Genomic DNA, 13,095 nt, shown 5'->3' on the forward strand with positions numbered 1-13,095 from the left:
ATAAGGACACTGTCAGTTATTCCCATTGCAGACTCTCTTCTCTAAGCTCCAAGTGTGCACAAATTGAGAATCACAGGCTTTCTTTCAGGGAAGCATAGAACTGTCTCATAAGTTTTCCTTAACTCTGCTGTTTCTTTTTTCTATGTCAAATATGATTCTGTGCTCTAGAAAATGTCATTTTGGTGACATTATCTGGATGGGTTTATGTTTGAAGATCCAAAAAAACCACGTGGAAGATATTGCAGTAGAAAAACAAATCCTGTGGCAAATCAAAGCATTTCTTTAGCATCTGGTAGTTTATTTACTTTGCATCGTTTCCTTTTCAGCATTAAGACAGACTAGAGTTAGGCAAATGTGAGGGCTCTGTTGCACAGATTTGTACAGCACTGAACTCTGTTGAACACTGGCCTCATGTAGGTGAAGCTTAAAAGTTTTAGCAGAAAGCCTCCCTGCATCAACCACTGTGGTTAAGATGCTTTTCCTGCTTCCTGCAGAGAGGTGTTTTGACATGGTGAGGGGAGGGCCACTCACTGCTCTGCCTTCCCTCTGCAGCACAGCCACCCTTTCTGTGAAAGCCTTTTGACAGACAGCTTCTCTTCAGCTGCAGAAGCTATCTGTGAATTCACCTCTGAGCTGTAGCAATGAGAATTTCCAGAACTGTGGAGGGGAAAACAAAACAAATCCAAAGCAATTTTTTCTTCAAACTGATTGCCTGGTTTTTAGAGTGGAGAATTTGCCAACAGCAAACATGCACGAAGCTCTCTCTTTCAGATTGAGCTTTTTGACATTCTGAAGCATAGCAGTGTCCAGTGATAAAAGATATTTAGTTCAGTAAAAGGGACATTGGTCAGGAGTATTTAGTTAGGCTTGACCCTACCTCAAAGCTTGAGATGAGTGAGATAACCTTAGCTGCTTGTTTGGGTTTTTTTGGCTGTGATTCTGTGATATGCCTTTAAGAAGGAAGTGGAGGCAACACTTAGGGTTTTTTTGCAAGTGCATCTCCCATTAGTTACAGCCATCCTGGGTTTCTCTTAGTCCAAAGACCACAAAAATTATGGGTAGAAAATGGAGGCTGAAGTTCACACAGAGAAAAATCCTGGGTGGAAGCAGGCAGTAATTTTCTCTCACATCCACTGACTGGGAACTGGGTGTACCACTGAGTACCACCATACAAAATTCCACTGCTCACTACAGAGAACCACAGAAGTGAGAGAGCAGCAGGGACAGTAAAAATCAGAAAGAAAATAAAGACAATACAGGTTTCAATAGAAGCAGCAGACATTTAAAATTGGAAAGAAACCAAACCTTGCAATAGTACTAACAGTCCAAGGCAGCTCAGGAATCACAGTTACAAGCCTTGTGAGGAGAGGCTCAGGGAGCTGGGGGTGTGCAGCCTGCAGAAGAGGAGGCTCAGGGCAGAGCTCATTGCTGTCTACAACTACCTGAAGGGAGGTTGTAGCCAGGTGGGCTTGGTCTCTTCTGCCAGGCAACCAGCAACAGAGCAAGGGGACACAGTCTCAAGCTGTGCCAGGGGAGGTCTAGGCTGGATGTTAGGAGGAAGTTGTTGGCAGAGAGAGTGATTGGCATTGGAATGGGCTGCCCAGGGAGGTGGTGGAGTCACTTTCCCTGGAGATGTTGAAGCAAAGCCTGGATGAGGCACTTAATGCCATGGTCTAGTTGATTTGCTAGGGCTGGGTGCTAGGTTGGACTGGATGATCTTGGAGGTTTCTTCCAACCTGACTGATTCTATGACAGTGTCCTTTACCAACTCTGTATGTGACTGGGAGAGACTATTGGATGAAAGATGGCAAAAAGAGACAGTCACAATCTGTACATCAGTCTCAGAACAAACATGTAGGCACTGGCATCTGGTACATGTAGATAAAACTCAGCAGACACCTGTAATAGTAACAAAAAAGGCCTGGTATTTATGCAGATGCTTTGTAAAAGAAGTCCTGGATGGTACTGGACTTTTAGGAATCCTATGGCATTCAGCAAAAGCTGGAGTGAAATTGAGTGCTCCACCTAACTGTGTCTGTGTTAGTATGAGCAGGCCTACTACTAGGATAAAAAGCTAAGATATCATCCAATTTAAGGAGCTGTTCCTGTCAGCAAGAGTTTGTGGCAAGTGAAAGAATTCAAGTGAGTTAGAGTACCTTCAGAAAGTGGACAACTCAACATGGTATTGCAAGCCAAGTTTTCAGTAAGACCCTAAAAACTCTGCTTCTCTGAACACTGTTGAAAGGTGAGTTTGCATCCAAGTGGCTGCACCTGCGGTGCTGTTCCATTCAGGCCATATCTTCCTTCCTCTTGCCTTTTGCATCACTTGTGGAAGCAGAAGTGTCCAGTTTTCAGGCAGTATTGTAGCATCTGAGGAGCAGACCATGCAAGAGCTGTATGACTGCACAACAAAAGTGCTGGAATTGCAAATGAAAGCTTTGGCTGGAGGATATTGGCTCAAGGAAAGCTGGGGATTCCATGTAAGTGTGATGTTTTCCACGAGGAGCCTTATTTTATGGGTATAAGTAACAAGAAAGCTCTTTCCAAGTAAGCAAACTGCTAGCCTTGCTTAACAAGAAGTATACCAAGTATCTTGTGTCTTTTCAGGAAGAACTAGAGGCACAGGCTAAGGCTCACAAGATTAAACTTGCACTGGAGAAGCTGAAAGAAGCCAAAATTAAGAAAGTGAGTCTTAAAACACTGAAATGCTACTCGTGAGTGTTGCCAACTAAGTCTCTGTTATCATTCTTCTCCATAATGAAGTCCTTACTAAAATTGCTGGCTTTTTAATACTTTGTCTGTAACTTGTCTTGTCACCTGCCTGAAGGGAAGACCTTGGGAGGATGCTACCTCTGAGGGACTTATTTTTATAGGACTTGGAACGCTCTGCATATTTGCCCCAATGCTGGGGTAAAGCTCACTGTTCTGAAAGGCTGCTTTAGAGAAACAGGCATAAAAATGTTGCTTGCTTATGCAGTGCTGATTCCAGAAGCATGAAGCTCTTCTGCAGTGGATGTGGATTGAGCTAATCCCAATTAAGTTAACGAGGGTCTTCTTTCTAAATCTTCTCACAGCAGTGTAGTAATGTGCAAGGATAAAGGAAATTATTTTAGAACCACAAATTAGGAAGCTTGCAGACAGTACCTGCACAGTGCAGCAGTGTGTGGTTATTCCTACTCATCCCAACCTAGACGTCCTGCTGAGCTCAAGAGAACCTGCAGAGAAACATGGACATGGCACTTTGGGATGTGACTCAATGGCCATGGTGGTGTTAGGTTGATGGTTGGACTCGATGACCTTAGAGGCTATTTCCAGCCAAAATAATTCTGTGATTCTTTGGTTCTGTGTTCAACAACTCTGAAAAATGGCTGTGAAGAGAAAAGCTTTCAGTCTTGCTCCTCTAGGAGATGGGAGGTACTTGTGATCAGATTCTGCAAAGCTTCCAAGGGGAACTGAAGTTCCCAATACATTTGGGGTGCCCAGGCTGGAGGCGGTTCCCACACAACCTTTGTGTTCAGGTAAAAATGCAACTTCTGAGAGAATGCATTGGGAGGATTTCACCACTGTCGTGTTGGAAGGCTCTGTAACTAAACACAGAACTGCTCATTGCTCACCCTCTTTTCCTTGCAAGGTCAGCAATTCTCTGCTGGGAGGAAACTTTTTATTTTGTAGACCTTTTTTTTTTTTTCACTTGTTTTTCTCCACCTTGAATATTTGGAACCAAAGAGTTGAAGTGAGGCTTAACCCTCTTGTGTCTGTGTCACTATAATGAAATGATGATGTCATTCTTGCATTCTGAATTGACTAATTGCCCAGAAAGCTGTCTCTTTCACTAAAAGTGAAGGACAGAAGCCAGAGAGGATGATGAAAAACAAGCTCACAGCCCTAGATTTCAGGAAGGCAGCCTTTGGTCACCTCAAAGATCTGCATGGAAGGGCGATCATCATTCTCTGCTTCTGCCTGCTCTTTGACAGAGCTTGTCTTGATAGTACCAAAGCTTCTTATGCACATACCTTAAAATAAGGAACTATTTGGAGACAACGTGGAGACTGTTTGGAGACTATTTGGAGGAGTCCTTCCAACTCACCAGTTTAGTTCCAGTTTCCATGTACAAATCTGGTAGACAATTCTTTTCTTCTGCTTTCAGAGCTAATGGAGCATTTAAAATACTTATACTTGCAGTTCTTTACCATATTTTCTGTACTTCAGCATTTTCTCACGCTGTTCTACTCTGAAAAAAGTGGGACACTGTTTCTCACTTAACAAATACTTAGGTTAATTTGGTCAATATAAGCAACTCATCTGCTTGCTTCTCTTAGTGCAATCTGATTTCATGGCCAAGATGCTTCTTTTTCTTATTTAAAAGTAAACTTTCTGCATTTCCAGCTGGCACTAAGGACACTCTGCCCTTTCTATTTGGTTTTCCTAACCAGTGTTTTCCTTAATTGCACATCTAGTAGATTTAGAGAAGAGATTAATTTCTGCCTGTTCTCCATTGCAGTTTCACCTTTACTGAAGCCATGCACAGGACAAGGTTCAATTTCCTTTTTTTTTTCCTTTGAGAAAAGGTCTTTATTTTGGTGGCAATATAATGGGAAAGCTTTCAAGTTGGTTCATTCCCTCAGTTCACTGTGGGACGTGGCGCCTTTGAATCGTTAATAACCTTCAGCCTTAATCTTTCTTATCTGTGTTAGCAGATTCAGGCTAGCCTTTCACTTTGCCTCTGAAATGTACTGACTCTCCTGTGCCTCTGTTCTCAGCTTGTTGTCAAGGTGCACATGAATGATAACAGCACAAAGTCACTGATGGTGGACGAGCGTCAGGTGACAAGGGACGTTCTAGACAATCTCTTTGAGAAAACTCATTGTGACTGCAACGTCAACTGGTGCCTGTATGAGATGTATCCTGAGCTACAAATTGGTGAGTGGTGGAGTGACAGAGCACAGAGAGAGAGTGCAGACTGGGCTGCTGGTAACCTTGAAAACATCTCTGCCCATGTGTCCCCTGCTGTTGGAACGTCACAGGCTCTAAGCTGAGGGATGCTGCAGCACTGTACTTGGGTTGGTCTTGCTATGGAAGTGAATCTTCTGTTTGTCTGTTCTGTGAGCTGCTGAAGGTTCCTTGCCCACCACCCTTCCCACTGTTCTGTTTTGCACAAAATGAAGGGGCCATGTGAATGTCACTGTTTGCCAAGGTGGTGACAGCCCCAAACACATCAGTACTCAACTCCACTTTCTGAGGAGAGGATGCGGTGCTGGAGTGCTGTCAGCAGGCGTTTCTGTGCTGGGCAAACAAATGTAATTGGTCGAGGCTGGCTGAGAGAGAAGCTGTGCAGTTGTTCCTAATGCTTTTCACTTGTAATGCTCTTTTCTTATGCATAGGATATTACTCTATAAGAGAGCCACAGCTCTGCTGCTGGTACCTTATGATCTAGGGAGTGAGATGGTGACACCACACTGGGCTGTGCATACCAGCATGTATGTTACTTCATTAAGAGCATTGCCTTATAAATAGGCACCCAGATTTGGCATTATTTTGTAAGAACAATAATTACAAATCCTTCCTGAGGGTGACAAGATCACAACTTTTATCCACAAAATGTCTGGAGCTGGAAATGAAAAGCCAAGAGCATATGTGGCAGAAATTAGTATTAAACTAGTGTTATGACTTGAGAACTGTTTTATGGCTGTCCTGGACTATAAGATAATGTTTATCCTTCACACTGTCACTTGGGTTTCATGTTTAGTGCTTTATATTTCTAGTGCATTGCAAAAGTATCAGTTGCTAAATGAAAAGAGTTACCTTGTCCATGCTGCTAAAAGTTACTCTGTGCATACAAACTGGCCCTGAAGCTAAGCTCATTTTATGAATGTAATTCATTGACAAAATTTAGTGTAGGTGGAACATACTGAACCCTTGTCCAGAAGTGCTAAGGCCGGCCTACAAAATGTACATTCTGTTGGCCAGCCTAGGCCATTGAAGATGTGATCAACACAGACCACTGCAATAGGACTGCAGCTGCTCCTCTGGAACTGCCAAAATCATACTGAGAATTTGACCTCCTTGCTCCAGTTTGTTGAAGGATGCAGTTTGGATCTTAGCCAAATGACCTCAACTGCTTTTCCTTCCAAAGGGGGTTTGTTTTGTTCAGCTACTCTGTAGAAGTGAAACCACAGAAGAAACCAGAGTTGCTTAACCTCAGCATGCCCTGTGGCCCTCCTGGGTGGAGGAGCTGTTCAGATCAGCTCAGGAAGGGAGAGACTATCACTGGGTCTCCCACGTCTTTGGTGAGGTTAACTACAGAGATGCTGCATGAGACAGTGCATCTTCATATCAGTTCTCAACCTGTCTTCCTGCTTCTTCTGGTTTGCTTGCTCTGTTTTTAAATCCAGTTGCTTGAAACAAAAGAGTTTCATCTTCAGAGCATAAATTTCTTCCTGCACACGAAAAGCAATTCTTATTTGTTCCAATAAGTGAGAAGACAAGGGAATGGTTTTGCCAGGGTAGCCAAAGTGAATAACTCCCCCCAAAAGCAGCCTTAAAAGCCAAAAGCAAACATGGGTGTAACCATCTCTTCTTGGTGGGTCGCTGTATCCATCTTTTACAGTCTTCTGGCAGCAGCACAGAGATGCAGGAGGAATGTAGGAGCGTGCCACAACTGCATAAGGCATCTTCTGTAGGTGATTTGCCCTTCCACATGATGCTATTTTCATGTGGTTTTTTGCTCCCTTCTGTGCAGTGGAAAAGAGTGCTGGGCTCTCCAGCTCTGAGTGAACTTCAGATAACGATGACATTCTTACACAGGAATTCCTGCAGCCTCAGGAGAGGGCAGGAGTTGGAGTAAGTCTGAGTCTTACACTGCCTTTTCTGTCTCTCCAGAAAGGTTTTTTGAAGACCACGAGAATGTCGTTGAAGTGTTATCAAGCTGGACTCGAGACACTGAGAATAAGATTCTGTTCTTGGAGAAAAGTGAAAAATATGCTTTGTTTAAAAATCCTCAGGTAAGCAAACCTGCTGTTTGGGGCAGGCTTGAAAATCCTGCCCTACTTTCTAATGCACAGCAACATTCCTAGCAGCAGAGGTGTGGTTGTGAATTGGATTTGTACCATAGTAGCATCCTCTGAACAAATGTTTCAGGGCAAGGCTGTGAACCTCCCGCAGGACCTTAATCTTGGGAGAAGATTCTGGGCACATTGATTGTAGTGAATTGTAGAAATAAAGATGACCTGAACCCAAACCAAAATCAGAAATGTAGCTCTGTCCTCCCATCTCAGGATATGCTGAGTTTGATCTGGACCTGTCTGTAGTCATAGAATCAACCAGGTTAGGAGAGAACTCCAAGATCATCTAGTCCAACCTAGCACCCAGCCCTAGCCAGTCAACTAGACCATGGCACTAAGTGCCTCAGCCAGGCTTTTCTTCAACACCTCCAGGGATGGTGGCTCCACCACCTCCCTGGGCAGCCCATTCCAATGCCAATCACTCTCTCTGCCAACAACTTCCTCTTAACATTCAGCCTAGACCTCCCTGGCATAACTTGAAACTGTGTCCCCTTGTTCTGTGCTGGTTTGCCTGTCAGAAGAGACCAATCCCACCTGGCTGCAGCCTCCCCTCAGGTAGTTGTAGATAGCAATGAGTTCCCCCCTGAGCCTCCTCTTCTGCAGGCTGCACACCCCCAGCTCCCTCAGCCTCTCCTCACAGGGCTGTGCTCCAGGCCCCTCACCAGCTTCGTTGTCCTTCTCTGGACACCTTTCAGCACCTCAGAATCTCTCTTGAGTGGAGGAGCCCAGAACTTGAGCTTCAGACCCTCTGTGATAAACTGTAAAATGAACAGCCTGAGGAAAGTGGATCAGTTGCAGCTCTCACACTGTTGAAATATTTTGCCAGCAATAAAGTCTAACCATCTGTCCGGCTTAGTAAATGCAAACATTGTGAGACAGGCAGAATGGTGCAGTCATAGCGGCAGGCTGGCTTTTTTGGCAGAAAAGAATCAGTGTTGCAGAGAGAGCTCACACTGGATAATGAAGCAAAGTGAAATGCCTGATCTGAAGTGAGTCCCTGCAAAGGGAAACCAAGCGGAAATGCCTGGGGGGGTGGGGACGGGACAGGGAGTATGATACCTAATTAACTGCTCATGGAAATTAAGGTGCAAGCAATGGGGAACTGAAATCCAGTGCCCTGTCACTGTAGTCTGAGTGTGCTCACCCTCCTGGCTCAGTCAAGGCTGCCTCATAAACTCATTCTGTGAGGACAGAAATTGTAGAATGCTTTTTTAGCCAGCCAGTGGTGGTAGGTCCTTATTGCTCTTATTTATAGAATCATAGAGTAGTTTGGGTTGGAAGGGATCTCCACATGTTATCTAGTCCAACCCCCCTTCAGTCAGCAGGGACATGTCCCACTGGAGCAGCCTGCTCAGAGCCTTGCCCAGTCTGACCTTGAATATCTCCAGAGATGACAACTCAGCTACTTTCCTGGTCAACCTGTTTCAGTGTTCCACCACCCTCACAGTGCAGAACTTGTTCCTAACATCCAATCTAAATCTACTCTTGTCTAATTTCAAAACATTATCCCTCATCCTATCACTCCAGACCTTTGGAAACAGTTCCTCTGCAGCCTTGTAGGTCTCCTTCAGGTAATGGTAGGCTGCTCTTAGGTTTCTGTTGGAAATTGTGGAGATGTTACAGTTTTGTAAGGTGCAGATATCTTTGTAGGAAAAAACCCTACAACTTGGTCTTAGAGGAACTAGTGAGACAAAAGCTTCATTACAGAGGTTAGATGCAATGAAATGCTTTTAAAAGCAGCTAAGTGGACCTCTGGAGAAGGTCAATGACTGTGGTCATATTGATTGTCTGCTTTTTGCCCTGGGAACTGGTTATCATAGAATCATCCGTGTTGGAAGAGACCTCTGAGATCATCCAGTCCAACCTAGCACCCAACCCTAGCCAATCAACCAGACCATGGCACTAAGTGCCTCATCCAGGCTTTGCCTGAACACCTCCAGAGACGGCGACTCCACCACCTCCCTGGGCAGCCCATTCCAATGCCAATCACTCTCTCTGCCAACAACTTCCTCCTAACATCCAGCCTAGACCTGCCCTGGCACAACTTGAGACTGTGTCCCCTTGCTCTGTTGCTGGTTGCCTGGCAGAAGAGACCAACCCCACCTGGCTACAGCCTCCCTTCAGGGAGTTGCAGACAGCAATGAGCTCTGCCCTGAGCCTCCTCTGCTGCAGGCTGCACACCCCCAGCTCCCTCAGCCTCTCCTCACAGGGCTGTGCTCCAGGCCCCTCACAGCTTTGTCGCCCTCCTGTGGACACCTTCCAGTACTGCAACATCTCTCTTGAATGGAGGAGCCCAGAACTGGACACAGCACTCAAGTTGTGGCCTGAGCAGTGCTGAGCACAGGGGCAGAATAACCTTCCTAACCTCCCTTGTCCTACTGGCCACGCTGCTCCTGATCCAGGCCAGGACACCATTGGCTCTCCTGGCCACCTGGTATCTGGTATAGATTAAAGAACAGTTCCTGAAGCTAATGCTGAAGGTTGTGACAGTTGCCATTCTTGTCAGCCAGTACTGTGGCCTTACTCTGCCACTTGGGTTCTGAGAACAATTTCTTAAAGTATCCAGAGTACTTTTAGAAGGAAGCATCAGCAAAATCCTCAGACTTCACCAAGTCAGCACACTTTTGCTCTTTCCTCACTGTGATGTAATTTACCCTGCAGGGAACTCAAAGACCATTCCACGAATGGCATCAGTGAGTCATCTACAGAGAAGGAGCATCACAAGTCTGTGACTAAGGAGTGAAACAAAAATGCACATCTCCAAATAAAGAAAAGCTTTGTAACCTAGGATAGGTGCTGCAGTCAAACAGGAAGTAGAGGAGGATGCTGTCTTGACCATGGAATGGTTTAGGTTGGAAGGGACCTCAAAGCTCATCCAGTTCCAATCCCCTGCATAGGCAGGGACACCTCCCACTAGAACAGGTTGCTCAAGGCCTCATCCAACCTGGCCTTGAACACCTCCAGGGAGGGAGCAGCCATAGCCTCCCTGGGCAACCTGTGTCTCACCACCCTCACTGGGAAGAATGTCTTCCTAACATCTAGTTTGAATCTCCCCTCTGCCAGTTTAAACCCATTACCCCTCATCCTGTCATTACATGACCTTATGAATAGTCCCTCTCTAGCCTTTCTGTAGGTCCCCTTCAGATACTAAAGGCCACTATAAGGTCTCCTCGAAGCCTTCTCTTCTTCAGGCTGAAGAGCCTCAAATCTTGTAGCCTGTCCTCATAGCAGAGCTGCTGCAGCCCTCTGAGCATCTTCGTGGCCCTGCTTTGAACTCACTCTAACAGTTCCATGTTCTTCTTGTGTTGGGGACCCCAGAACTAGACACAGTACTCCAGGTGGGGTCTGACGAGACCAGAGACCATCTATGTTTTGCAGTGTGCTGACAGGTAGCAGTCCAGCTTGGATGGGGCTGTGTGTGAGGAAAGATGAGAAGTGTGCTGTTACATTTAGGATATTGGTTTTTGCAGATATGGAGATGTGGAGCAGCAGTCAGGGAGTTTGGCATTGCAGTAGTTAGGCTAACATTTCTACCCTGATTCAGGTTGGGTTTGCTTCCATGCCTCTGGAGAGGTTCTTTGAAACTACTGAAAACATCTTCTCTTTTCCACTGTTTGAGAATTATACAGAATATAGAGATGCAGCCTGGATTTTGTTACCTGCCTTTCCACCCCAGGAGATGGCTGCATCCTAAGCAGAAAGGTTGTTTGCAGAGACTAAAGGTACTTTACAATGCAAAGCACAAAATTAGCCAAAGCTGCCTATAAAAGCTTTACACGATTTTGTTCTGAGCATATGGAATTTCCTGCTAGGGTAAAGCCATAGATGGGTCATTGGTTAGTTTTGCCACTGTTCTGCATGAGCACAGGGGGAAACATGGGTGTAATGTCCCTTAAGCATATCATAGCTGGCTGGTAGTACATGTCAAAACTGCTGCATTAGCCTGAGTTAGGCAGGACGGCATGGAAGGGCACCTGGCTTTGTGTCAGCTTGAAGCAAAGGAAATAATGCAGCAAAATCACTTGACTGCTCATCTCTGCAGTGTGAGCAAGGCAAACCCAATGACAGAATGTGCAAATAACCCCTTATGCTTGCTTTAGCTGTTATCAGCCCCCGAGCATGAATCCATCCTGGTGAGTAAGCTCAGCTCTTTATGAAGAGAAAGGCACTGTCTTTGGAACTTAAACAAAGTTAATTCTCAAATCTGTAGATATATATGCAGAGAGCTGCCCTGTAGCCACATCTTGTCCCAGTACTGCCTTAACATCTCAAAGCAAATACGCCTTTCCCAGAGGGGTCCTCTGACAGGAAAGAACTTGCCTTTTGTGGTGACCTTTGACTACTGGGCTTGGAATGACCTCTTGTGGACACATGTGGTTTGCCTCCTGTAAGACCGATGCTTCTGATCACAAATAGGAGACCACACAGTGCACAGTCTGCTCTCCAGGATTTTAACCACTGACAAACCATAAGTGCCATGTACTTCTGGATTTCGGGGCAGATATAAAGGAGGTAATCAGCAGTAAGTGAAATGTCTGGGTAGCATTGGTTTAGGTGACAGAGCTCTGTGCTGTTAGAGATCCAGCACAGAGATCATTACACACTTTCTACCACTGATTGTGCCAGTACAGGGTGGGCTGTGCTTCTGTTGAATAAATGCCAGATGCCTGAATGTGAATCAGCTGTAATCAGAGGAGCTTTGTTTTCTTATTATCAGTACACTGAAGGCTGATGGAGCCACCTAAATGCTCTCCCTACCGGTAGTGAAGCTGCTGAGCCAAGCCTTGTTTGAGACAGTGATAAGGTGTACATGCCTTGCTAAATCTTCACTGTGTGTTTTAGGGGTTGTACTGTGCCTCTGTAATGATCTAGAGACGTAGAAGAGCATCCAGTCCCTCGATTTTCCAAATGCATCCCAAAGTCTGAAGGCCCAACCCAGCCTAGCAGTGCCCTCTAAGGTTTCTTTTCATACCTTAATGCAAAAGTGAGTTTGTCAACATCAAGCCAGCAGTGCTGTGAGAGTGCTCAGGAAGAGCTGTTGTACATGTGGAGAGGGCCTTGCTGCAGCTGCTCAGAACAGTTTCTTTTTTTCCAGAGCAGTGAGCATCACTCAGCCAGATCTATGATTTTGGGCTACACAGGCAGCATTGCTGTAGGCTTGTTCTGAGAGCACACTTTGAAGTGTGTTTTGGTTTAAGTAGGTTTGGGATTTTTCCCCCAGTGAACACTGTCATCAGATGTAGTCATGAAGCTGTGGTCCTTAGTGTTTCCTCCCCTTCGTCTGTGAACTACAATTGTGTCCAGGCAGTCTGGAGCCAGCTCTGTGCTGCTGCATAACCTAGAGTAAACCACTTCTGTATTTCCCAGCTTAGCTGCCTCTTGTATTGAATGTCCAAGTTGCTTTCCTCATGTTGATACCACAGACATGGCATCAGCACAGGCAGGTTGCAGGTGGCTGTGTTTCTGGTGTTCCCTGTCTGACAACATGAACCTTTAAGAAGGCAGTTTTTAAAGAACTGGTTTTGAGGTCATCCACAGCTCTTCCACTCCTGGTACCCCTCCAGACACCATCTGTTTTGAGGCTTGCTTTCTGGCAGAGAGCTGTTCACAGCACTGCTTGAGAAAGATGATGTGGTTGTGTGGAAGAGCAGAGTTTCACTTCAGATAAGGTTTGTTGCTGTGAACATGGCATGCTGGCAGGGCAGGTTTGCTGCTTGTTTGTTTCTTTCTCGCACTGTAGCAACAGCAGGTTCCTTCATTTACACACTTCTGCTTTGCCTTTTGGCAATGTCTGCATTTGTGTTGCAGTTTAGTCCTTGTGGGGATGAGCCCTGTAAAGACATTGCCACATTCTTGTAGTCTGCAGAAATGAAAAACTGGAGAGGGTTGAAAAGCCAGACAAACTCTTCAGAATTGCTAAAGAGCCACAGAATTAGGAGTCAGATTTAAGTAGTTAGCTTTCAAATTTTGGTGGGTTTTTAGCCATCTTGTCTATTTCCTGGACAACAGTGTTTGGTTTGTGCTCTTCATTTTG

The 13,095-nt window shown here is 45.4% G+C and overlaps 1 protein-coding gene across 9 annotated transcripts in view; it reads left to right on the forward strand.

The window, feature by feature from the left end:
* APBB1IP (amyloid beta precursor protein binding family B member 1 interacting protein) overlaps positions 1 to 13,095 on the forward strand; it is a 54,604-nt gene that overhangs the window by 16,244 nt on the left and 25,265 nt on the right. For all 9 annotated transcript variants that reach the window (XM_064162733.1, XM_064162734.1, XM_064162727.1 and 6 more), the window contains exons 5-7: positions 2,608 to 2,685; positions 4,761 to 4,920; positions 6,880 to 7,001. In XM_064162733.1, coding sequence (XP_064018803.1) covers positions 2,608 to 2,685; positions 4,761 to 4,920; positions 6,880 to 7,001 — 360 coding nt within the window. The remainder of the gene's footprint in view (positions 1 to 2,607; positions 2,686 to 4,760; positions 4,921 to 6,879; positions 7,002 to 13,095) is intronic.

The sequence above is a fragment of the Pogoniulus pusillus genome, chromosome 23, assembly GCF_015220805.1.
Source record: "Pogoniulus pusillus isolate bPogPus1 chromosome 23, bPogPus1.pri, whole genome shotgun sequence".
Classification (NCBI taxonomy): Eukaryota; Metazoa; Chordata; class Aves; order Piciformes; family Lybiidae; genus Pogoniulus; species Pogoniulus pusillus.